The 24,754-nt window shown below is 45.5% G+C and overlaps 3 protein-coding genes across 10 annotated transcripts; all 3 read left to right on the top strand.

The window, feature by feature from the left end:
• The first annotated feature begins 2 nt into the window (after window positions 1–2).
• ednrba (endothelin receptor Ba) lies at window positions 3–6,083 on the top strand. Of its 2 annotated transcripts, none has more exons than XM_084707809.1 (8): window positions 3–294; window positions 615–1,093; window positions 1,970–2,082; window positions 2,199–2,403; window positions 3,042–3,191; window positions 3,319–3,452; window positions 3,632–3,740; window positions 3,899–6,083. In XM_084707809.1, exons 2-8 carry the CDS (start codon window positions 656–658, stop codon window positions 4,031–4,033), a joined length of 1,284 nt encoding a protein of 427 aa, XP_084563935.1. In that variant the 5' UTR covers window positions 3–294; window positions 615–655; the 3' UTR covers window positions 4,034–6,083. The 2 variants fall into 2 exon arrangements, with proteins under 2 accessions (XP_084563935.1, XP_084563934.1); XM_084707808.1 differs by having other exon boundaries at window positions 3–522.
• Window positions 6,084–7,768: 1,685 nt separating this feature from the next.
• On the top strand, window positions 7,769–14,716 carry LOC146271670 (ETS-related transcription factor Elf-1-like). Of its 3 annotated transcripts, XM_084707408.1 has the most exons (8): window positions 7,769–7,836; window positions 9,900–10,431; window positions 10,515–10,632; window positions 11,601–11,708; window positions 11,866–12,018; window positions 12,129–12,209; window positions 12,380–12,572; window positions 12,725–14,716. In XM_084707408.1, the coding sequence occupies exons 2-8, from the start codon at window positions 10,369–10,371 to the stop codon at window positions 13,416–13,418; spliced, it is 1,410 nt and encodes a 469-aa protein (XP_084563534.1). In that variant the 5' UTR covers window positions 7,769–7,836; window positions 9,900–10,368; the 3' UTR covers window positions 13,419–14,716. The 3 variants fall into 3 exon arrangements, with proteins under 3 accessions (XP_084563534.1, XP_084563535.1, XP_084563536.1); XM_084707409.1 differs by lacking the exon at window positions 7,769–7,836 and having other exon boundaries at window positions 9,828–10,431; XM_084707410.1 differs by lacking the exons at window positions 7,769–7,836; window positions 9,900–10,431; window positions 10,515–10,632 and adding an exon at window positions 10,834–11,026.
• Window positions 14,717–14,813: 97 nt separating this feature from the next.
• On the top strand, window positions 14,814–23,368 carry sugt1 (SGT1 homolog, MIS12 kinetochore complex assembly cochaperone). Of its 5 annotated transcripts, none has more exons than XM_084707415.1 (13): window positions 14,814–14,964; window positions 15,052–15,100; window positions 15,673–15,763; window positions 15,882–15,951; window positions 16,049–16,119; window positions 16,517–16,566; window positions 17,363–17,386; window positions 17,596–17,618; window positions 17,706–17,802; window positions 18,691–18,798; window positions 21,801–21,891; window positions 22,092–22,264; window positions 22,433–23,368. In XM_084707415.1, exons 1-13 carry the CDS (start codon window positions 14,951–14,953, stop codon window positions 22,532–22,534), a joined length of 963 nt encoding a protein of 320 aa, XP_084563541.1. In that variant the 5' UTR covers window positions 14,814–14,950; the 3' UTR covers window positions 22,535–23,368. The 5 variants fall into 5 exon arrangements, with proteins under 5 accessions (XP_084563541.1, XP_084563540.1, XP_084563539.1 ...); XM_084707414.1 differs by having other exon boundaries at window positions 17,593–17,618; XM_084707413.1 differs by having other exon boundaries at window positions 16,517–16,570; window positions 17,358–17,386.
• The last annotated feature ends 1,386 nt before the right edge of the window (window positions 23,369–24,754 follow it).

Here is a 24,754-nt window from a genome sequence, read left to right as displayed (position 1 = left end):
GAGCATGGCCACAACATATACACACCTCTCCTCTTCTTACTTCACTTCACAGAACAATGTGCTTTTTTTTGTTTTTTTGCTAAGAAAATTGCAGCTGTATCATGATTCATGCATCCCTCTCTCTTTTTCTCTTGTGGAAAGAGGAGGGGTCGATCTTTGACAGTGATCATTGTTACTGATGAGGGGCTGGTTGGTTTAAAGTTGTTAGACAGAAGTGAGAGCTAGCACACAGTTCGGTAACGGAGGGAAGAAGGTCATGACTAACCGGAGTTCCAGATCGGATTCGGAATAACGGTATATTTGAGAACATATTTTTTCGTGATTGATTGACAGACGTGATTGATAGACTATGAGAATATGTCAAAACGACAAAACAAGTTTAATTTCCATGAATCAACAGCAGCATCCAACATCAAAGTGACGTCTAAAAGTATAAGAAGAGTGTAGGCAATGAGTGGGATATAGTATTGTATACTTACTTTTGAATTGTCTCATTTGGTTTATCCTAAACAAATCACACAGGTAAGACAATTTGGCTTTAGTACTTGTTGTGCTGATGTCGGCTGTACGTGTCAGTTTAAAATGTTTAATGGAAATCTATGTTTGTGTTTTAGGACAGAAGTGTTCTTTCAAGGACTTAACGTATATTACCAAAATGACGAAGACCTTCCACATCTATTTGCCATTGGTCCTCTCGGCGGGATATCTTCTCTTGGTTACTGGACAAGCGGACGATCATAACCGACAAGCAGCTCCTCAAAACACGCATCCTGAACTCCCTTCTGCCACACAAAAACAAGGACTCATCGGGAGAGAACATAATCCCATTGAGTACAATGTCTCGATTCCCAGGCGCACACGGCCCTTACCCCCCATGTGCTCTGGACCCACAGAAATTAGAGACACTTTTAAATATATCAACACTGTGGTGTCGTGTTTGGTGTTTGTAGTTGGAATCATCGGTAACTCCACGCTACTTCGTATTATTTATAAGAACAAATGCATGCGCAACGGCCCTAATATTTTAATTGCGAGTCTAGCGCTTGGAGACCTGCTGCATATTATCATTGATATTCCTATCAACGTTTACAAGGTGAGAAACTACACACGCCTATTAAATGATAGACCTTCGAGACATGCTTTGTCTTGTTTTGTTGAACATTGATATACCGAATTTTTTTTTCCATATCCCAACCCCAACTACCATCAGTAACACACTGTACTGAAGAGCAGCATTTTCTTGAATGCTTTTGATTTGGGGGCTTCTGAGACAATCTACCTCATATCCTTCACTTTCCCTGGAATGTTAGGAGGTATTGTGTATACTTAGAATGTGAGTAGCCTATGTTTGTGGAGGCATGTGTGTTTGTAAGAGAGAGATAAATAGGCATAGTGTGTGAGAGAGAAAGATAATGTGACATTTAGATAAGAATGTGAATATTTTGTATATTTGGCCAGTGGGAGGCCAGACATGTTCAAATAATTGAGTGCATTCCAAAGAAATATGAGTGATGTAGGGATACTGCTGCATATGATTTCAATAGTCCACACACACATTCCTGTAGACCATTATTCGAAGGCAAGAAAACACACATGGGTTAGCCAAGGTTCTGCTGTCCACCAGCCGCCTCACTAAAGCCCCAAGCTTACACAGGCAGCAGTCTCCAGATCTGCATCAGTCTCCAGATCTGCCAGTCTCCAGATCTGATATCACACAGTAGAACACAAAGGGTAGAGTTCAGACTGGACAGCAGGAGTGGTTTCTTTTTGTGGATGGTCTCTCAGCAGGTAAAATAGTAACAACAAAACTTTTGACATGCCACTTTAACAGCAAATGTAACCGGTTGAATAAAATGCGATGACGTCCACTGCACTGTAGTTTTGATGAAAGAGCTCTAACTTGTGTCAATAAACCTTGTTTCTCGCCCCTCCCTCCTCTCTCACTCTTTTTCCCCTGCCTCCTCTCTAGCTGCTGGCTGAGGACTGGCCTTTCGGTGTGGGTCTGTGCAAACTGGTGCCGTTTGTTCAGAAAGCCTCAGTTGGAATCACAGTCCTGAGTCTGTGTGCTCTCAGCATTGACAGGTGGACCTAGGGCCACACACAGTCAGACACACACACAGTCAGACACACACACAGTCGGACACATATACATGAGTTGATGTCCTTGATTGAATGTCCTCCTCCTCCCTCTCCCCCAGGTACCGTGCAGTGGCCTCGTGGAACCGTATCAAGGGTATCGGTGTTCCCAAGTGGACCGCTATCGAGATCACCCTCATCTGGCTGCTCTCCATCCTGCTGGCTGTCCCTGAGGCGGTGGCCTTCGACATGATCACCATGGACTACAAAGGAGAGCACCTCAGGATCTGTCTTCTGCACCCCATGCAGACATCCGCCTTCATGAGGGTATGCAGCTGCACACGCAGTGACTCACAAGTCACAAGTGTCATCGACACCCACATACACAAAAATGCTCAAGATGCAGAACCCAGACTTGCATACAGTATCTGTGTGTGTGTGTGTGTGTGTGTGTGAGACAGTCTTCTCCTGGGGTCTGGAGGACAAGGCATTTCCTTTGAACCTTGTAGCGTTGGTAGCTTACTTCTGTAAACATATATCTCCAGCTAACAGCTCCCCTGCTTTACTTGATAAACGATAGTGATAACCGTGATAAACGATAGTGTGTGTGTGTGTGTGGGGGGGGGGTTAGAGGGGGGATGTGTGTTCTTGGTGTGTGTGTGCCAGAATAGTCTAAAATTTATAGAACGAGCTTGTGTATTGTGGTCCCATAGATGTAATTCAGTGAGGTGATAGAGGATGTTTTACCAGAATTCATCTCACTATGGAGGCATACATCTTCCTGGTCTGCCAGAGGTCACTGAGGGGATATGCACTTCACAGAAAGACTGTATTAAGACAGAAATTAGATCATTTGATCCAATCCTTTATTTTGTTTCATACCGCATGTCATATCAGTCTGGTAAGAGTAGATTTGGTGAAGCTAACTGATGGGTTTTCCTATCTGTGTTTTGTCCTGTGTGTAGTTCTATAAGTCTGCCAAGGACTGGTGGCTGTTCAGCGTGTACTTCTGTCTGCCGCTGGCCTGCACCGCTGTCTTCTACACCCTGATGACCTGCGAGATGCTGAGGAAGAAGAACGGCGTCCAGATCGCTCTCAGTGACCACCTCAAACAGGTGCAAGGGAATGACCCGCATGGATGGCTGAACATACAGAATCTGCTGGTCAACATATGTATTTGATGTCATCCTACAGAGAAGTGGTGAACCATCATACATGTTTGTCTGTGTGTGTGTGGTACAGCGGAGGGAAGTGGCTAAGACAGTGTTCTGCCTGGTCCTGGTGTTTGCCCTGTGCTGGCTGCCTCTTCATCTGAGCCGCATCCTAAAGCTCACCATCTACGATGAGAAGGACCCCAACCGCTGTGAGCTGCTCAGGTATGGATCACATGTGGGCAGAACAAACAACAACAAAAACATCAACAACACATTCTGGAAGTTGTCCTCTTTACGTAGTGTTCAAGACATGTCTGACACATTCCAAACAGCAATTTATCCAGTGTCCCTATTAATCGGTCATGTATATGTTCAAAACTATTTTCTGCTACTTTCTGTAGTTTCTTCCTGGTTCTGGACTACATAGGCATCAATATGGCATCACTTAATTCCTGTATCAACCCTATCGCTCTCTACATGGTCAGCAAGCGGTTCAAAAGCTGCTTCAGGGTAAGACACAATACTGAGTCTGTATTATATTACTTGTTTCTTGCACTTTCTTCTTCTCCTCTCTGGTTTTCTGGTCCCTTAAACCATCAACACAACACGCAACACATCAAGTCCTGATTCTGAAAGTGTTCTACAATCCTCTGTTTTCCCCCCTCCAGTCATGTCTGTGTTGCTGGTGTCTACCAGCGGAGATGCTGATGGATGACAAGCAGTCATGTATGAAGCTAAAAGTCACCGAACGAGCCTCCGACCAGAGCAACTCTCGCGTCACCAACAAGTACACCACAGCATGAGCATGCACTCCGACTGAGTCCAAGTGCCTTTAACTGGGGATCAGATGATCCTGATCCAGGCCTGTTTAGAGAAGAGTATCCTTGTTATGTGGAGAGAAGTGCACTAAGAAGGAAGTGTTATGAGATGCTCTGAGGGACTGATTTAGGAGCATGTTAAGCCCGAGCCACCGAGAAAAATGCCCTCATTGACAGAGGCACACACGTGTACATAGACTATCAATTCCCCTAAAAACTGGGTCTGGGACGTTATATGTTGGAGAGGGTTTAGAGTTGTAGAATTATCAGCAAAGGATGAATGTCTATGTTATTTGTTTACTACTAGGTGTGGCTAGCTAGGTCTGGGAGAATTGTTGAGAAATGACTTATGAAAACTCAGCATGTGTGTGTTGTCAGCCAAAAACAAAGAGGCTGGGGTAGAGTGAAAAATCTTGGGTGGATTGGGAATGTTAGTGTTGAAAGAATGTCTGCTGTATATTTTGTTGCATGATATTTTTTGTTTAACATGTATCTGGTATATTATAGCAATTTTATGAATAGTTACCCAGGTTTTGATTTGTTTAGTTTATTGTTTATTCCAGTAAGTAACAGTAGCATTTGGCATATTATTCTGTGAGTGGATGTTTTCATACTATAAATGTTTTATTTTGATGCTGAATGGTCACAAAGTCCTCTGTTGTTTTGTGAACTCCTGATTAGTACAAATGAACAGTTGGGGTTTTTCAAGCAGTGGATGTGAACAACTTCAGTGTCGACCACAGATAAGGAAAAATCACACTCTCTTTGAACTCTAATGGATCCTTTCTGATTGAAATGTTACACCTCAACCTGGATGAGAATATTGTGGTTTGATAGATTTTTTTGATTGATCTGTCGATTCATTGATGGTAATCTTATTTTATATTAGTAGAACAGGAAGACGCTAGCATTGCAGGGTCCAGGGACTGGGATGTCCAGGAACACCACCCTTTGACTTCCCTGAGGAGTTGAAGTAGACATGTTTTTAGATGATACAGTAAGGTGTGTTATTGCTCTATAATGAAGGATATCAAGCTGTTTAGCTCATGTATATACTGTGCATTATTTTTTGCCTATAAGTGATAATATGAGTAAATACAGTGCTTTCGTCTCAGCTGGGACAGTAGGTGAGGTCTAAAAGAAATGACAGAAAATTATGTTGGTTTTGTTACTACTTTTAAAGCCAAACACTGCTCATGTAAAGTAGAGAAAATGCAAGTCATCATCAGTAAATATGTTTTGCTTGAGCTATTTCTCCATCCAGAACGATTGCTGTGTGTCTTGTGTGCGTGTGTGTATAAGCGCGCGTGAGCTCTCCAGCGTTGAACCAAACGCTCCTATCATGTGAGCCTGAACGTAAGCACAGAGCACCCCTGTGAACACTAACTCATACACACACACAGACAGACAGACTCACACATCTCCACATGGAACACTGCTTTGACCGGGGAATGTTCCCTTGGGCAAAACGAGTGTCACGCATGTCACATTACCCATCAAAGACACCCTCTGTCCTATCTCTCCTCCCCGCTCTTCTTCACTCTGTCCTCCCTCAATCTTCTGTCTATCTCTCCTCTATTCAGAGACACTCACGGTTGTTCTGTTTCCCTCTCACACCTCTCCTCTTCTCTTTCATTTTCTTTACTACCACATTCTTCCCTTCTCTTTCATTTTCTCTACCATCACACCTCTCCCCTTCTCTTTCATTTTCCCTAATACCCCAGCTCTTGTCCCCTTCGAACCCTCTCTCCATTCCCCCTCCATGTCCTACCCAAAGACAGCTTGAGATTAGTTGGGTTGTTTGGAGAAAACCGAGTGTCCTATCAAGGCTCTTTATTCAATCAGTTGCCATGCCCGAGATCAATAAAGAAGCTTGTGTGTGTGACCCAAAACATCTGAGCTCTCTGCTTCCTATTACTCACACCCCCTCCACACACTCTCACAGCAGGCTCTGCAGGGCTCCTTCGCTGTGCTTTATCTCCTGATAAAGAGAACTCTGGAAAAAGTTGGCTTGAATAAATGTTCAAGAACTCTGTGATTGTCTTTATTTGGTTTCTGTTCACAGAATAGTATTTTGTTTCACTAACTTTAATTGCTATTGTCTTTTGTCGCTCTCTACTCACACATCCTTACACACACTCGTGGATGCAGGCTGTTGAGTGTATTAAGTCTGGACTAGCAGCAGTGCAAGGAGGAGAATTGTCTGGCTAAGGTTACACTAACATTTGGACAAAGCAAAGCAAATATCTGGGTGTGTGTGATTGTGTGTGTGTGTCTGTGTGTGAGGGAAAAAAAACACTTCAAGGCAAAAATGTTAAACTGCCCGTAAGCCAAGAGCCTAACACAGCCAAGAGAACACCAAGCTAAGGTATGAGAGGTTGGAATTTGCAGTGAGCCCTTTCACTTTGTAAGGGGAAGACACACAAAAGAACAGGACTATGTAGTCACACCAGTGATGCATAACACAGGTTTGATCAGTTTGAAGTTCTTTTGAATGAACATTCAGTCAATATTTTTTCATCAATCTTATGGATTGAACAAACATGTTTTCAGTTAAACACAACTGGATCCACATCCATGATACACATTCACACATGCACACGTTGTAGTAATAAACCCTCTGCCTCTGTGTCCTCTGCTACTTTATAATAACAATATGGGAGTTTCCTTCTGTCTGAGCCAAACCAACACATTCTTGAACCAGATTATGGATGCTCAATACACGGAAAGAGAACAAAAAACTGACAGGAAAAGAAAGAACGACAAGAACTTTCACTAAAAACAAGCCAAGATCCCACGATAGTGGAGACAGTTACTAAGTCTCCTGTTCTCTTATATCCCATTTGACCTATCCCTGAATGACTGGATACTGGACATGCAGACCAAAGCTGACCAATCTCTGTGGTCTAGGCCTCAGTCAATCAGATGAATCAGAGGTTGTTTCACTCCCACTCTAGTCAGGAGAGAGAGAGGGCCTCCTACAGGCCTTACATTTCAGTCCTTTATTCAACTCCTCCTGGGACAGAACATGTGATGGCACACACTTTGACCACCAGGGAGCACTAGCGGCTGTGTAATTGTAGAGCACAACTACAGGTTGATTTTATTCCTGACGTGTGAGGATATACAGAATATCCCAGGTAACAGTGTTGTTGCTTTGTATGTATGTAGGGGGTCAGATGGTTAAGCGGTTAGGGAATTGGGCGATTAATTTGCCGGTTTGATCCCCGGCCGTGCAAAATGACGTTGTATCCTTGGGCAAGGCACTTCACCCTACTTCCCTCTGGGGAATGTCCCTGTACTTACTGTAAGTCACTCTGGATAAGAGCGTCTGCTAAATGACTAAATGTAATGTAAATGTATGCATGTGTGTATATGTTTGTGTGCATGTCTGTTTGTGAGCGTGTCTGTCTGTGTGCTCTGATCTGATCCCTGGTGCTTTACATTGCAAATAGACCTTTGTTTACCTTTGCTCTTTGCTAACAATGGTTGCTATGAGTAACCTCAACTCACCGGACAGGTAACCAATCAAAAGCCACAGAGGGAGGGGTCTCAGGAGTAAACGGAAGCAGAGCAGTTATTTGTTCAGGCGGGAGAATCTTTCCTCCTAAAAGCTGATCTCGGGTCTGTTAGAAGTGTTTTAGGTTAGGGTTAGTGGTGGATACGCTGATCCTAGCTCAGAGCCAAAAGGCTGCTTGTTTTGTGTCAGTGCGGAGAGAACAATTTCCTGTTCAGACCTGGAAGTTACAGCCAGCTGCTACACAGACACAGCATATCAACAACACAAGGTAAGCCTCTATTCAATTACTGTAGTCTTTCCAAAGATTCATTTATGTTGATTATCTACTTAAGTAGCTAAGACTCCAGATGATGTAATGACCAGAACAGAGTTCACATAAACCATGTGGGTGTGCTAAAGTGAAAGTGAAGGTGGTTCTGTGTTTCTGTTCAGCATGGTAGTCCCATGATCAATGTTAATCATGTCAAGATCACTGATAAATATGGACATGTGAGCAGGTGCACACACACTCACACAAACATACTGTATGCAGGAATATAATCACAACCACCCACCCCGAACCATATTTTGCACACATCATATTTATCACTGCTAGGTTGGCCAGTTCTAGTTACCCCAAGCAACAGCAGGGGCTTATCATCTTCTCTCTCTGCTATACTCTTATCTGCCTTGCCTCTCTCACACACACACACACACACACACACAAGCACTCACGTACACACACACACTTGGAAATGAGTGTGCTATGGAGCTTATCTGAGTCCTTTGGGGCCTGGCAGCCACTTCACAGACTTGGATGGATCACATGAGTGTGACCATAGAGACAGACCTGTACGACCAGAGACTTAACACAGAGACAATGGAGCCTACTTGTTAGCATTACCTCTGGGAAAACTATCAGGCCTGTGGACATAGAAACAGCTTTGTGCATGTCCAGATGGCTGGCAATGCTGATCTGAGAATCCCTGTCCTATAACTGAGGGAGAATTTCATCGTTCCACTCTGCACATTTCAGTTTCTTCATATTAATGTTGTTTGGGGGCATGTTTAAGTTAACTGGAGGCCTATAGGGACAAATCATTTGAATATTTTGAGGCCAACGGCTCTTGTGGCATGCGTTTGTGACCCTAAGATGTCAGCAGAGACAACAATGGCCCTATCAAGAGGAAGCTAGTACTCGTAAACTTGGCAGTGCTTCCTGTTTGATAACTGCCTCGCTCATGTCTTGTTTTCAGTCTCACTTACACCACATGCAAAAATACACAAAAAATACATGCAAGTATTCACAAACACACCAGAACACACGCACATGCACACACACACAGAATCCCAAGATTAAGCAAAACATGCTTGGGAAGCTAAGATGACAACGCAGTTCAACCAGCATGAGTCTTTTTCTCCTCTTGTTGCAAAGATGTATAGGAGTTAAGAGAGTCCCTTCCCAGCCCTGACAGGAGGAGGGGCTTAGGCAGATACAGGTGTGTAGCATGATAATGTGTTGTCATGGTACAGTGGCACTGTAATTTGAGACCTCTGGCAGAGATGACTTGCTATGAACAACAGCAGAAACAGGATTTTCAGGTACTAACCTGAATCCCATATAAGCATCAATCACGTCACCATGGAGACAGCATGACAGGAAGTAGGAGGAGAGAATAATTGAGGTGGTGGTGTAACTGAACCAGGGAGGGATGGAAAGGAAGGACAGAGAATGAGTGTCTAATTGGTGGAGAGGTGGCAGATCAATCAATTGAAGAATGGACTGGACATTGCGTTAGAAAACAGGAGAGGAGGAGACAAGAGGATGAGAAGGGAGGAGATAAGATGAGCGGCATGGTAACAACAGGGCACGTAGGAAGGTTACAGGAAAGAAGAGTATTAGAAAGTAAGAATGCCAAGCACACGTCCACTCACTGTAAGCCTACATACATAGAAAGTAGTGGGAAAGTGCATGGTGAATGTGCAGCCTTATTTGAGCCCATACAGCTGCTGCTGTTTGACTTTTCCCTTCCTCGTACACATGCGCACACCCACACATACGCATGTACGTGCACAAAAAACACACACTGTGATGCAGACCGGATGCCTACTTCCTGTTGCTAGTTTGGCCTGTTTTAGAAGGCAGATAAGAGCTGTGCAGTGAAGTGAAGAGGGGGTAGGGGTGCTGTCTACTCTGTTTGGGCTATCCTCCTAAAGGAAACTATAAACATTTTTGCCAAAAGTATAACAGCACTGAGCATGTGAATGTGACACACATGTTGAAATGTCACGAAAATGTAACTTTCGTTTTTTTTCTCCCTCTCTTTTTCTCTCTGCTTCTCTTTTTGTCAGGTTCAGACCACAGGGCCGTTTGGCAGGCTCCACTTCCTCATTGTCAACAGAAACTGAGAGCAAGACAAGAGAGAACAAATAACTGTGACACCTGTCTCTGTTCAACGCCTACACATTTGACCTGTTACAGTTAACTGTGTGCAGCAGGACTTACCTCATCACAAGCAACCTGGTGTACGCAGACTTGATAGACTAAACTGGAGTGGGGATCTTAAGTTGGACAGTTACTGCCAGAAATGTACTAAGCAACTTACCCCAAGGTAAGGTTAGATTCAAGGACACTGAAACAGTCAGGGCAGAAAAACTGGAACCTCTGGTTCAGTGGAACTTACAACGTTATCTGACTGTGCTCTGGAACGCCGGGACTTTTGCAGTGGTATCGTCATCAATACAATCCAGTTCTACACTTATGTGTACGCTGAGATTATGTCACCATAGAGTTGTATAATTGTGTTCTGGAAAATTCAACATGCTGCAGCAGACAGAGCTAATCTTTGAGTATGCCAGCGACCGTGTCAACAATGGACCTCAGGTAAGAGTGGCTTGTTCTTCAAGTGTGTGACCTTTTTGCATATCTGTATATTACTGCATCAGTTGTCTAACTGTGTTTTACAGCAGGAGGAGCATTCTGCGTTCCCTGCAGTGATTGTAGAACAGGTCCCTCACGCACATCTACTCTCCTACTCAGGCCTGGTCTGTGAGCAGACACACTCTGAGGTCCATCCACTCTCAGGTAACTCTAACTCACACTGAAAAGCACACTCTTGCCTTACAACAGTTTGGGTTGAATAAATCATCTGTATTATTTCAAGAGTTCCATTCCTTTTTTACCTTGGTTGGGTGAGGATCTACACATGCGTACCGGTGTTGTACGTAGAACAGCGACCCATGGTCACAGTTTTCGATAGGTCACCGTTTTCGTTACAACACCGGAATCCTCTTGACATGGACCACCCCCTCAAAATGCAGGAAGTCAACAAAACATTCCTAGCTGCTCAGACAGTGCTACAGTAGCTAGCTAGCTGCGCAGCTAGTGCTTGAACATTAGCTTTAAGTTGGCCACTGTTTTTGGAATGTAGAGTTTAGCAAATCTATCCACAGTAGCTACATTAAAGCCATCGGCAAAAGTGAGTGTTGTCATTATTGTCTAATCCATCGGTATCAAACGTTTTTTCAGACAGTTATCAGTCAACTAATTTAAACAATTACAGTAACTGCTAACTAGCTAACTAACAGACTGTTTTTACCTAGCTACCTAAAGTAATAGCTGGACCGCAGATAATTTTATTAGCCAAGTTTAATCAGCGTTTAGTAAAGCCAATTGCATGTAGTCAACAACTAGTAAAACTTTAGTTTTCTAGAGCTAACTACCAAGCAATTTACGGTAGCAAACTACTGCTATTAAATACCCCTTTTCGCTACATAGCTGTGTTGGGTATCTGCCATGTTCTGGCTAACTTGCTTTAACCTGGAGAACCTTTGTCTTTGTTTGACAGTGGAGTGCAAACTTGTTTGGTAGCTAGCTAATAGTACCTGGATACAACTTAAAAACAGCTGGCAATACTGTTCCCTCCAAATTCCTTCCAAAGGTCTTACATCTCCTTGCAGTAGTCCTGCACTGTCACTGTATTTTCTCAGTCTCTCTTCTCTGCTCTCTTATTATCTCTCTCTGGCCTGTCTTTTCTGCCTTTCTTCCTGCAGTGGAGGGGTGTGAGAGTGGGGATGAAGAAACCATGGAAACACTGGTTGCTGCTGAGACTATCCTTAACATGGATTCTACTGACACTCTCCTAGAGCAACAGCACTACTGTAAGTCAAACACACACACACACCTATCTATAAATCTAAACATCTGGAATATTATAATGTTTAAAATATGCCATCCACTACCACATCATTATTAACTTTTTATATTATTCCATTTTAACATTGTCTTTGTGTCCCCTCCCAATCCCCCCCCTGCCAGCCCAAATGTTTGTGCCACTTCTTGGGAATGTCATCACCGCTCCTGTTACCCAGGTGACCGTGTCAGCAGAGGGGATTGTGGGAGCTGTGGACCAGCCTCAGTGGTTCACATCCCCTATGGAGAATGCTGTGGCACAGCCACAAAAGAGGAGAGGTCTGTTTTTTTTTTTTTGCTTACAGGATGAACAGGACTACAAACCTAGATTATTCGTTTTAAAAGATGTTGTTTCATCACTTGCTTTCTAACCACCCTGTCTTTTACAGGGAGGAAACCTCGACACAGCAGGCCTGAATCACCCACCCCTGACATCATAGTGAAGAGGAGCAAGTATAAATACAAAAAAGGTATTCTCTCCCCCTTCCATGTCTTTTGTCTCACTAATTCTCTCTCAGACATACAACAAACTCCCTCTATGTTTAAATGGTCTCATCTGGTTTGTGTCTGTCTCCCCTCTCCTGGGGAGCTACTGCACCTCCCATCTCTTTGTGTGTGTGTGTGTGTGTGTGTGTGTCAGGCAACACGTTATACCTGTGGCAATTCTTGATGGAGCTACTCCAGGATAGGCAAGCTTGCCCCCGCTACATCAAATGGACCAATCCCCATGCAGGAATCTTCAAGCTGGTCAACTCGAAGGCTGTGGCCAGACTCTGGGGAAAACACAAGAATAAACCAGACATGAACTATGAGACCATGGGCAGAGCCCTCAGGTTGGATGCATTTGATCTTACATTGTTGATCTGTGATGGCTGTGCAACAGATATCAAATCTCCCAAAGTATTGCTTGTGCGTGTGTATGCGTTTGTGCACTGATGTGTGTGCGTGTGCAGTTTGGTAATACCACTGCTCTGTGCTCATCCAGGTACTATTACCAGCGAGGTATCCTAAACAAGGTGGAGGGCCAGAGGCTGGTCTACCAGTTCACCTCGCTGCCTGAAGACATGGTCTACATCACTGATGGTAAAGAAGAAGCTGATAATGATGATAAAGAAGAGGAGGAGGAGGATAATAGTGATGACGACGCAATCTGTGACAACCCAGAGGACAGTTCTTCTAGTGATGATGGAGGTTCCTATGAGCATTCACCCCCCGCCTCTAGACCTGTCCACCAACCTGGCCGAAAGACCTCCACCAGAACAAGGGAAACAAAACCTCCGGGCCAGCCCAGATCCAGGCCTCGCCCCCCCGCCTCTGCCTCAGCACCAGCCCAGCGCGCTACTGTCCTCAGGTCCACAGGGGACAGTCTGATCCAGCAGAGGCATTTGCCGATCGTGTCTGCTGAGATGCTGCGGAATCTACAGAACCTCGAGAGAGTCCAGTCTCTGCAGCCAGGCGGCCACGCGTCTGTCTTCAAAACCGCTCAGCTGCTCGGGAGTCTTTGTGAGAAACAAGCCTCTAGTAGCAATAAAACAGAAGGTCGGCAAGGGGTGATACAGGTGCTGAACCACCCTGATGGGACTACTGCCACAGACGAGAAGCTAGTCTCTAAACAGCCTGCCAGCCAGCCTCAGATAGTGACCCTGCAGCTAGCACCCCTCACTAGTTTTGACCAATAAAAACACAGGCAGCAGTCTCAGGACTAACTCAGTGCCCTGTCAGACTGTCAGTGCCTTGTCATCAGGGCAACATCAGCAGACACCCAACAACCAAATTGCCTGTGACAATAACTTTCTTATTGGGAGTCCCTCTAGAGAGTTACAATCTTAGAAGTCTTTGTGCCCTTATAGACACCATTAGAAGTTATTAGATCTTCAACTTCAACCAGAGACCAAAAACATGCACTGGAATCTACAGCCACTCTGCGGAAATGTATAGCTGTTTCTGCTTGCACTTCATCTCCATTGTATGGGAGCTTATACTCTGATCAATACACTGTTATTTGTTCTCTCTTTCTCTCACCCCCCCCCCCCCCCACACACACACACACACACACTTCACATTTGCCTTGAACATTGCCTTGCACTAATTGTAATGCACACCCTGTCCTTGTCCCCTTTTCCACCTTTCCTTGTGCTTCAGACCGACCTGATGCAACACTTAACCAAAGACATTCCAGATCAGTTTAATGTGGGCCACTGTACTGTCAATGTTTTGAATAGCATGCTTGGTACATAAGTATCTATTGTACAGGATCAAACAAACCTGAAAAAACACCAGCTGCATTCTAAACCGGTTCTTCTTGATATGCATTCCACAGACTAACATTATGAATGTTGTTAATGGATACAAGTTGTGTCGTGTAGAAATCATAAACTATAAATCTAACAATCACCGGTGCCTTGGGAACATTTCTAATGAATGACAATCAACAAACAAAAAAAGGGATATAGACCAAACCTGTCCTATACACTTATTTTAATGTATCTTAATGTTAGCATTTCTGCACTCAATACTGTTCTATTATGACTGTAAATATACTTACTCCACCATATACTCCTTTATGTATTTATGTATTTTGTCTTATATATACTTTTTGTGAACTTGTGCAACTTTATATTGTTGACACTTGCCAGCTGTCTCTCAGGATTGTAAAATGTTTCCGCATATACTCCCACCCGAACTTAATTGTCTATGCAAGGAGTAAGAATAAATTACAGAAATGTGTATTGTTTTGATTTTTACCTCCTTGGTCTTAAATTTGTTGCTAGGGTTCAGACAAGTGAATTCCACCAAGATCTATTGACCATTTTACAAATACAATTAAACGTCTAACTAGGGTACTGCCCTTGCAATTGTCTGTGCTCACAATTAAATGTATTTGTTGTGGAGTTATAAAGGTTAACGCGTACCATTCTTTTTGTTATATACAATGTGTTAATTTGTCTAATTTGATAATAAAACATTTTTTGGGAAAGATTCTTATTTTCATTGTTGCACAAACAACGTCTAACCCTAGCGCCAGATATTGTGTCGTATGTACCACTCCATGTTGGTAGGTGGCAGCATTACATTATCACTTTGTTTTCTAGCTACTGTAGGAACTAGCTATTGCCTACCACTGCTGACAGACAAGCCCGTTGCTAACAGTTCGTTTTGCCATCCAGAACTTTCTACTGTCCCTCCACGACACAATATTTTAGCTAGACCCATGGCTACCGAACGGCAAGTTAATCCAAATAATTTAAGTTAATGTTCATGTACCTTTGATTTCATTCAGCAAGATAATTGTGGCTCTTTTTTCGTTTCTAGCAGTTTCCCAGATAGCTGCATAGATGAGGACCCCCAGAAAGCTTTGGAGGTAAACATCAGCCAGCTAGCTAATGCTACCTACCGTATGTTAGAAAGCTGTCTAGCTAGCCTTGTTCTTAACCAGTTTATTTACATTTGATAACATTTACAGCTAACCTGCAAACTAGAGTGCACACAAGTTATACGTTTAACAAATGATTAAGCTCGCAACATGTTACTATTAGCTAGCCAATATAGCGAATGCTATTTTGGTTGAGACTACAAATTTAAATATTTCTACCTGCTTGCATATGTTTACTATCCAAACTCCAACTAGCTATCAACCGTTTGTTTTCAGGGTTAAGGGATGTCAAGAATGTAAATATTATCACCCATATGCAGCGGACATCCCCATCCGGTATTTGGTAGCTAGCCAAGCTACTTTAGCTACTTTAAAAATATAGTAATTATTTGAAATAGATCGGGTGAGCTAGTTGGCTCTAGCTTAATGTCAATAAGCAGACACGCTTTCAGTCTACACTTGCCATTGTAGGCATATCATCCATCGGCAGACTCCCACATCTAAACTTTGCTTGCGATCCTTATCAGTGATCTTAATGTAAAATGTATGTTTTAATTCAGGAGCTGAATGAAGCCTTGTTGGGAAATCCTGATAATGCTGAGTGGTTTTGCCAACGAGCCTATGCCCACCTACTTCTCAAAAACTACAGTTGTAAGTCTGTTCCCAGGCTCCCACCAACTTATTTTTAAAAGCTGTGGATGTTGCACTGTAACCGTCTGAGCCAAACTGAAGTAGTATGTATCTGTGCATGATGTCATTGCTGTTGTAGGTGCTGCCAACGATTCCAAGAAAGCTCAACTGCTACAGCCCAGCCTTGCACTTGCCTTCATGAGAACAGGGTGAGTGAGCGATCAAGCGATTTAATTGACCTTCGGTGAAAAAATACTTTTTTTGTTTAAATCTGTTCTCCATGTCTCTGCGCTTTTCACCCTGCAGAATAGCAGAGTACCACCTCAACCACTATGAGTCCTCACACAAGGCCTTCACCCAGGGACTCCAGCTGAATGGTGAGACCCCACAGAAAGCCTGTGTACAGCACAGATACATGACTACATCAGACCCAGCCCTCAATCATGGCTACAAAATTGGCAAAGTTGGGGGAAACATGCTCTCAATAACTCCCTCGTCTGGGCAGTCAGTCCAGCTAAGCAGAGTTAGGTCTCGGCCATCTAGGCCAGATGTGGAACTATCAGTAGGTAGCAGTGTCTAGCCAGATGGACTTCTAAAAGAGCCCCATCAATGCAAACTTAAAGGCAATCCAACATTGCCATGTTGGTTCCAGGCATTGCTGTCGACAGCTGTCAACATCAAGTCTATGACATCGTGTCTGATTAATAATTCTAAGTATGGAAGAAAGTGGTGAATAGCCCCTTGAGGTTTGTTTTCTCTGTATGCACCCCACAGATTCAGACAAAGATTTTGAAGTTTGGATCCAGCGCTGTGAAGAAATGATGGGGAGTAAGTGGGACAGATGTTCATATACATACGTGTGTGTGTGGATGGAGCTGACATGTTGCTTTGGTCTAGAACGTTTACATGACACCCTGAAAGGGTAACACATACACCCAAATATGACTACCGTGTTGTATTCATGTGTTCTCAAAATTGTCAAGTGAACTCAATTATCAAGTGAAAACATTCTTATGCAATCACACACACCTCGGTTATCTTCAGCATTGGCCCCAGTGTCCCTTTCATGTGCTTAATGACGGTGTTTACTGGTAACCCAGTAACTGGCTGTTTCTCCATGCTTCTGCTTCACACCCCCACACCATCTTCATTCCCCACCAGTGTGCTCCCATCACTTCCCCATTTCAAAGGCGACCTCATTTACGCGACATTATCACTCCCTCTTCCCGGCTCCTTACATCTCGGTCTCTCACCCATTCCCGTCTCAGTAATGAAAGCAGTAAATAATGTATGATAGCTGGTTTGTAAACGGTGATCAGGCCTGTTAGGGCTCCCAGGGCCTTTCATGGGCGTGGATGGACCAGTAAACAAACTGCTGGTTGTCATCCTAAGAGAGCGGTGTGTGCGGGAGGGGGGGGGGGTGTTGGTGTGACTTTGTCTACGTGTTTCCATTGGTGTGTATGGAAGCATGCTTGTGCAATACGAGCAAAGATTATTGGACGCAAGTTTTGTATCTGGTGGGACTAGGACACATCCAGCTACTCCAGGATGTAAAGTAATGTTTTGGTGTGTGTGTGTGTGTGTGTGTAATAAATTGTCTTCTCTCCTCTTCCAGAACAGAGCCTGAATGGCAATGCGAACATGGTGAGTGCTGCGCTTGCCTACACCACTTGGGGGCACTGTTGATCTCAGCATCTCCAGATCAGGCTCGCTCACACTACTGAAGAAAAACCTCCTCTGGGATCCCTTTGTGTCTCTCTCTGTCATCTGTTTGTTTTTGTCCATCTTTTCATCTAACTTGTTATCCCTTCTCTCTCTCTCTCTCTGTCTGGGATGACTGGATGCTACAGCAGCCATCTGCAGCACCACCGGCAAAGTAAGTAGACTGTAAGTAGACCTGCTGATTAGGCATGTTTCATCCAGCCACCTGACCACGTGAGCTTGTGTGTGTTTTTTCCCTCAGACACGACTGGTACCAAACAGAGTCCCAGGTCATTGTCACCATCATGGTGAAGAACGCCCAAAAGGACGCGGTCTTGGTCAGCTTTGCAGAGAAAGAGGTACATGGGTAACACTATACACACACTACACACACACACACAGTCTCTTTGGCAGAAAAGTTTGAAGAATATATAAGATGGAGATGAGGAGAGCCTGTTCTGAGATGTTCTGTTTCTGGAACTTGTAGAGAAGGCTTTATGGGATAGCCTTCGGCTTGCACTGGCGGTAGATGAAACGGGCATCTCTCTATCTCACACACAAACACACACACCTAAAACACGCACACACCCGTTCCCTGTGGCCATGCCTCCAGCAGTGCCTTGAAGAAGGCGCCCCTTTCTTCAAGGCACTGGGAATACCCTTCCCAATGTTGTCCCAATGATCACCTTTAAGTGTCATATCAGCACTGCAGGAAAGCCTTCAGAGGGAAAATGCACAAACAGCAGCTCTCTGTGTTTTTCCTTCCTGAGGGGTGACTAGAGGGAAACCAGGGTCTCTTAACCTCACTCTGAAGGCAAGGTACAACTGTGTACCCCTACATGAGAGATCTTTACTCCACCACGGTGGTGCAGATACACAAGGCGTGTGTGTGTATTGTGTGCGGGCCAGAGACTGACACTTAGACTCCTATGAATGGGAGAGATGCTAGACCTGTCAGCCCGTCCCTCAAAAAGAGTGATAGACACTTGTGCTGTTAGCGGCTGTCTCATCCCCCCCTCCCCCCCTGCCCCATGGGGACAGTGTGGTCCGGCTGTCACACTTCCCTGAGACCAGCACACACAGGGGGACAAGGGGACTCTCCTCTGCCATAGTGCACTAATGTCAAGTGCATTCATACCAGGATTCATTTTGTCTCCGCGTTCTATATAAAAAGACGAGTGTCAATGTGCACGTGTGAAACGCAGTGTGTGTGTGTGTTTCGTAACGTTTGTGTTTTTCCCCCTTAGTTGTCCGCCAGCATACGGCTGGCGTCGGGGGAAGATCTCGGCTTGAGCTTTCACCTCTTGCATCCCATCGTGCCTCAGCAGAGCACCTTTAAGATCCTCTCCACCAAGGTACCCGCCCTACACGACGCTCCTCTGGCAGCTCTGTGGCTTTTGAAACCGGCGAACACAGCCACTCCACTGTGTCTGGGTCACTTTCGCTGGTGTCCTCTGTCCAGTGCAGAGGCTGCGGCGTTGAAACCTCATCCAGAGGTATACATGGTGATACACATCCGGAAACATCAAGAAAATCCTGCCAATGGCTAGCAAAACCCTCCAGTTTCCACTTGAGAAAGGCAATCCCAACCCTCCCCGCATACCCACACACACACATACAGCGGCCATTCTCACACACACACACACTCTCTCTCCCCTTGCCATGGCAACAGTAGACACCGCATACCAGAGGTGCACGTGTGTTGAAGCTTAAACAAGAGCCCAGTCTTAGAGACAGGGGAGGAGTCTTCACTAGACACACACACACCTTAAATACACACACACACTCGCACAAGAGCGCAGTCTTAAAGGGAGAAGGGATGGAGAGGCAGAGGGAGGTGGAGAAGAGAGAGTTCAAGCTCCTCCCTCCCCACAAAGCCCTGTCTGTTCCCTGGTCCACAGGGCTCCTGGGGTACGCACGGTCTTGTTGCCCACACACACACTCTTACCTTACATAAGACACTTCAACCCAATATTAAAACACATATGATGGTAAGCGAATTCCTTGTTTTGCATTCTGCAAATCCCTGGGCCACTTTGGAAGCTCATTTGACTTCATCGGGTGTGGGTGTGAGAGAGAGTAATAGCCATCCATGTTAGAGTGCCATAGAGACAGACGCCAGAGAAGAGAATGCGCCGTGTGGTTTGAGGGACTCTTCTCTGCCAGCAGTCGACTGGGGACGGCCCCCCTCAGAGAGCAGCCGGGACAAGCAGTCACAACAACGGCCCCGTCCTCCCAGGCTACTGTTTAATGCAGCAGTTTCCCGTGTTCTCCGGTCGCCAGCCCTGTCCCTGGCTCCTCTACCTGGAACAGGGGCCCTTCACCCCCCTTTTCCAGGGTTAGCGCTTCGCTTGCCTGCTCTCTTTAAAGTCACCCGAGAAGGGGAAGGCTCAGCCTATGCGCACACACACACACACACACACTGTATGTGCTCACACACACACACGCAAAGCTTTTAACACACTTGTGCCATCTTGGCAGAATGTTGGTGTTCCCTAAGGTTGTGGGTGTGTGCAAGAGTGTGTGCGTGAGAGTGTGTGTGCATGAGTGTGTGTGTGTGTATATGTGTTCCAGTGTGTGTGTGTGTGTGTCCTCTCACATTCTTGTCAGTGCTGCCCTATTTGACCTCCTCCTGTCTTCAACCACGACAGACTTTCTAACCCCTGGGGTCACCACGACAACAGGGAGCCAATTACATACCAGCGTGTTTGATCAGAGCAGACGGCTATGCGTGCACACACACACACTCTCTCACTGACACACACACACACACACACACACTCTTCTCATTTCTAACTCATCTCCTCTTGCGGAATAGATAACACGGCGGCTCCCACTTTAATTTCCATGCCTGTCAGTGTCTGAGGATGTTTATGTATTTCTTTATTTATTTTGTGTGTTTATTTGAGTTTGTTTTGAAACCCGTGGTGATTGAAAGTAGGAGAGGCACACTAGGAAGGGCAGAGGGGACGGGGGGTAAGGACACGTGGGACTTCAGACACGGGACTGAACTCTGTGTGTGTGCGCGTGAGTGTGTGTATGTGCGCGTGTGTGTGTGTGTGTGTGTGTGTAGCCCCTGGGGTTCTGTGGGTGGTGGCCCTGTATGTGGCAGTGCTGTCACATCCCTTTAAGAGACAACGCCTTGCCTGTCACACACACACCCTCACACACACACACACATACAGACGCACGGCGCCTTCCCTGTCACGTCCCTTTACAGCCAGAAGACACAGATGTGGCAGCAGATTAATGTTGGATGGCCTCGTATCACGCGCACACACACACACACACACACACAGAGACCATGGTCTCAGCATGGGTTTTCATTGGTTATCAGCACACATGCAAAAGCACAGAGAACAGGGTATTTGTCAGTCTCTACACACACACACACACTCACACCTGCATCAACAGCACTGATTCAGCAAAGCACAGAGATGACAGCCATGCTGTAATATGTTCTAGAAGCACCTGTACCATCCCGACATTGCTGTGCACCATCTCCTAACCTCTGTAGAATGGGACCATAGGGAACATCTTGCAGTGATCATATTGGCTTCTAGAACCAATCTCCTGTTCCTTCCCATCTGTCTCCTCTCTCCGTTTCACTCTCTCCAAACCTCTCTCCTGTGTCCCATCACCCTCATGAATGAATCATCTTATTGCCCAACAGAGCAGAAATGCTGTTTAATTTCACCGACATAGTGCTGGTTGTTCACTCACACACACTCATTGCTGGTACAGCAACACCATAACAGGGAGTAAAGAACTCGGTGTCTTGCGTGTCTCACTGGCATGTGCCCTGTCAATCCTGCTCAGCATCTCGTGTGTGTGTGAGATAGAGAGAGAGAGAGAGAGAGAGAGAGGGTGTAGGTGTGTGTGCTCGTCCTCTTTCCACCTCCAAATTCGGTTCTTCCTCTCATTCTTGCCTCGTCCCATGTTCTGTTCTGCTGTAATGATCTGTTCTAGATGCTGTTGCGAGGAAAAGTAGGAGTGCACACACACACACATACAGACAGGCCCCTGTGGCTGACAGACATCTCGTTAGTGCTCTGTGTCTGTCAGTAAGGTTTGAGATTGAGCTGTGCCCCCGCATACCCCAGCATCTCTGCCTGTCACACACACGCAACGCACACCACTGCCAAGATGGAGGCTCACTGTCTAGGCCTTCATTATGATGTGTCATTCTAAGCGTCCTATATAGAGAGCGACATGTAATATCACTCTCATAGGGTTAGGTTTGATTTGTTAGCACGTCACCGGCTGCTGCAACAACAAACAGGGGAAGGGTTTCATCTCTTTCTCTTGTTCTTTCTCTGTTTTCTCGCTCTCTCTTTCTCTTTCCCGCCTCTCCCAGGTGGAGATCAAGATGAAGAAGACGGAAGCAATCAGGTGGGAGAAGCTGGAGGGAGAGGGACAGGAGTCCAACATCAAACACTTCACCCCCAGTGAGTACCCCCCCGCTCTGCCTCTCTATCTGCCTCTGGATCAGCAGGCGTCAGGAGCCGTGCTCCTTCATGACCACAGTGCACGCCCTCGGAGCAATCTGCCCGGCTCTGCCCACGCCAATCTAGCTAGCCTGCGCCTATGAAAGCCTGCGTGCGCACGTGGACGCGCATGGTGATGTTGGTGTGTGCGTCTCTTCCAGACCAGTACCCTTCGTCCTCCCACTACACGCGTAACTGGGACAAGGTGGTGGTGGACATCAAGGAGGAGGAGAAGAAGGAGAAGTTGGAGGGCGATGCGGCGCTCAACAACCTCTTCCAGCAGATCTACACGGACGGGACGGACGAGGTCAAGCGGGCCATGAACAAGTCCTTTGTAAGTCCACGCAGATATTAAAGATATTTGTCCTTGTTTCAATGGATATCAATCGTGCATTTCATGAAATACAGTGTGTGACTTTTGTTTTGGCATAAACCCCTTTCCCCCTCCTGCCCCCCCCACCCCCCTCTCCTCCTACCTCCCCTCTCCTCCTACCTCCTTCAGATGGAGTCAGGCGGTACAGTCCTGAGCACCAACTGGACTGACGTGGGGAAGAGAAAAGTAGACATGAGTCCTCCTGACGACGTCGAATGGAAGAAGTACTGAACTGAGCTACTCCTCCCCCCCAGCTCTCCCCTTTCTCTGCCTCTAACAGACTCCCCCTTCTCTGCCTCTAACAGACTCCCCCTTCTCTGCCTCTAACAGACTCCCCCTTCTCTGCCTCTAACAGACTCCCGCCAGTCCCTTCCAAACCCCTGACCCCACCTCCCACTCCAGGCCCATCTACCAATATTGGTTTTAGAGATTCTGTGTGTCTCTTAGCCCCAGTCCAAAGGACTAGTGTTGAACCCTTCTCCTAATCCACTCTCATAGATAACTGACAGGCTCTTTTATCTATCAGCTCTGGAACAACAGTATTTCACTAACATTCTGGAGAAGTTCCCTGGCTGACATGTCACAGAGAGTAGTCAGGTTCTGGCACCTTGATCAAGGGAGAGGGTTGGTTGAGCCGTGGACTGAGAACTAGGGTTGAGGAAGCCTAACCAAGATGTCTTTGATTTAAACTTTGGATTTGGTTTTTCAAATATACACCCCCTTTGAGTGGTCCCTTATTCCCAGTTTACCAGGAGTCTGACAGTTTGTACTGCTGGGGTCTATAGCCAAGCTTTCTATGGTCCCCATCACTTCATCTTGTATAGAAAATGTAAAGAATAAAACTAAACAAAAACACATTTGAAACAATAAGAAAGTTATAAACATGTTTTGGGCACATGTGATTTTTGTGTACACTCAATAAAAGGCCAATCCTTTTTTCCACAATAGCAATACAATATACTGATGGTCTGGAGATTGTGGGATATGTTAAACATGGGGTTAATACCAGGTTCTGTGTGTGATTCAAGATTCTGTGTAAATAAATGGTTTGTTTTTGGGTCACAATCTTACCTTGTTTTTCTGTTTTGGTATCACAGTATCAAGTTAATATTGTGTTTCTTAGGATCATGACATTTTCTAACACACAGGTTCAGAGGTTTGAAGCTAGCCTTCAGAAACAATCTGAATATGCTGGTGAGGGTTGTTTGGTTGGGGGGCTATTGTCAGCCACACTGAGACACACACCTAGAGCCCCTGGCTCCCTGGGCCTGTCTGCTGTCTCAGCAGGCTTCATGAAACTCAGCTTGCCTCTTACATCCACACCAACCCCCTAACCTACATTCACCACTGTGCAACAAGCATGTGGGTGTTTCACTGAAGGTTGGGATGGGTCATCTACTAGCATTCTCTGTCCAGCCATCCACATGCTCCAAGGTGGTTTATCCAGCCTCCAGCCCGGATGGTGTTGGGAAGATCCAAGAGGGGAAGAACAAGGAGAGGAATGGAGGGAAGGGGGAGGAGGAAGAGGAAGAGAGAGGTCACAGCCCAGACCAGCAGGTTGAAGCAGGAAGATTAAACCTTGCCCTGACAGCAGAGGAAGCTCACCTGACACACACACACACTCATCTGCTTGGCAGTGAGTGGGTGTTAAAAGGCACGAGAACCTTCATATGGAGATGTCTCCTCACCAGATCGTCAGCCCTCTCACACTGAGTTAAGTGTTAAATTTACTGCACATCGTTTCATCTCTCGTGACGATCAAACGCCGCTCTGTGACTCCGGAAAGGACAGCACTTTCTCTTCTCTCTCTTACTCTCTTTTGCTCGCTCGCTCCCTCTCTCACACCCACATACACGGCCCCCACCCTTACCCCTACCCTCGCCTGAAGCTGGTCCCTGACATCAAAAGGAGCTAAGCGCTTTGCATCGTGGGTAAGATCTCAGAGCGTGACGGCTGAAGAGTCTTTAGTCTCATTAAAGAGTTCTAGAACTGGAACTCCAACATTAAAGCAGACTCGAACTCCAGGACTGGGGAAAGGAACTCTACTCTCACTACACTTCCCTCAGGTCTACTGGGTTTGACATGTCGAAGGACTTTCAGTGAGTGTGGGTAGGGTGAATTTTGGTAATCTGGGACATTGGGTAATGTGGGACACTTAAACTCCAGAGTGTTTTCTTCCCTGCCAAGACAATGTCTAGTCCACAGAACTTTGAGGTTAAGCATGGATGTTGTGACTGAAATCACAAAACGTGATTGGTGTGGCGTCACAGAAAGGGTCAGGGCAGAAGTTAATCAGGAAACTCAGATGATAAAATGCATGCAAAAAATGTCCCAGATTACCAAAATTCACCCTGTTAATGTAATTGCATTGTTTAGCATATTTACTTTGTATAGAGCTGCCACAAGAATAGGGAACATGACTTTTAATAATTTTACTTACAAAAGGTTTAT

Source organism: Hypomesus nipponensis, chromosome 10 (assembly GCF_054491055.1).
Source record: "Hypomesus nipponensis isolate SF chromosome 10, ASM5449105v1, whole genome shotgun sequence".
In the NCBI taxonomy this organism is placed as follows: domain Eukaryota; kingdom Metazoa; phylum Chordata; class Actinopteri; order Osmeriformes; family Osmeridae; genus Hypomesus; species Hypomesus nipponensis.
The sequence above is the reverse complement of the archived record's forward strand: the minus strand, read 5'-3'. Positions and strand labels throughout refer to the sequence as shown.

Bases quoted from the DNA above. Each gene is read 5' to 3' on its own strand.
- LOC146271670 (XM_084707408.1), top strand. From the start codon at position 10,369: ATGCTGCAGCAGACAGAGCTAATCTTTGAGTATGCCAGCGACCGTGTC. The intron at 12,019-12,128 runs GTCTGTTTTTTT...TGTCTTTTACAG, and splicing joins ACAGCCACAAAAGAGGAGAG to GGAGGAAACCTCGACACAGC. The intron at 12,573-12,724 runs GTTGGATGCATT...GTGCTCATCCAG, and splicing joins ACCATGGGCAGAGCCCTCAG to GTACTATTACCAGCGAGGTA.
- ednrba (XM_084707809.1), top strand. From the start codon at position 656: ATGACGAAGACCTTCCACATCTATTTGCCATTGGTCCTCTCGGCGGGA. The intron at 3,453-3,631 runs GTATGGATCACA...TACTTTCTGTAG, and splicing joins AACCGCTGTGAGCTGCTCAG to TTTCTTCCTGGTTCTGGACT. The intron at 3,741-3,898 runs GTAAGACACAAT...TCCCCCCTCCAG, and splicing joins GGTTCAAAAGCTGCTTCAGG to TCATGTCTGTGTTGCTGGTG.
- sugt1 (XM_084707411.1), top strand. The intron at 16,571-17,357 runs GTAAGTGGGACA...CTCCTCTTCCAG, and splicing joins CTGTGAAGAAATGATGGGGA to AACAGAGCCTGAATGGCAAT. The intron at 21,892-22,091 runs GTGAGTACCCCC...CGTCTCTTCCAG, and splicing joins CATCAAACACTTCACCCCCA to ACCAGTACCCTTCGTCCTCC.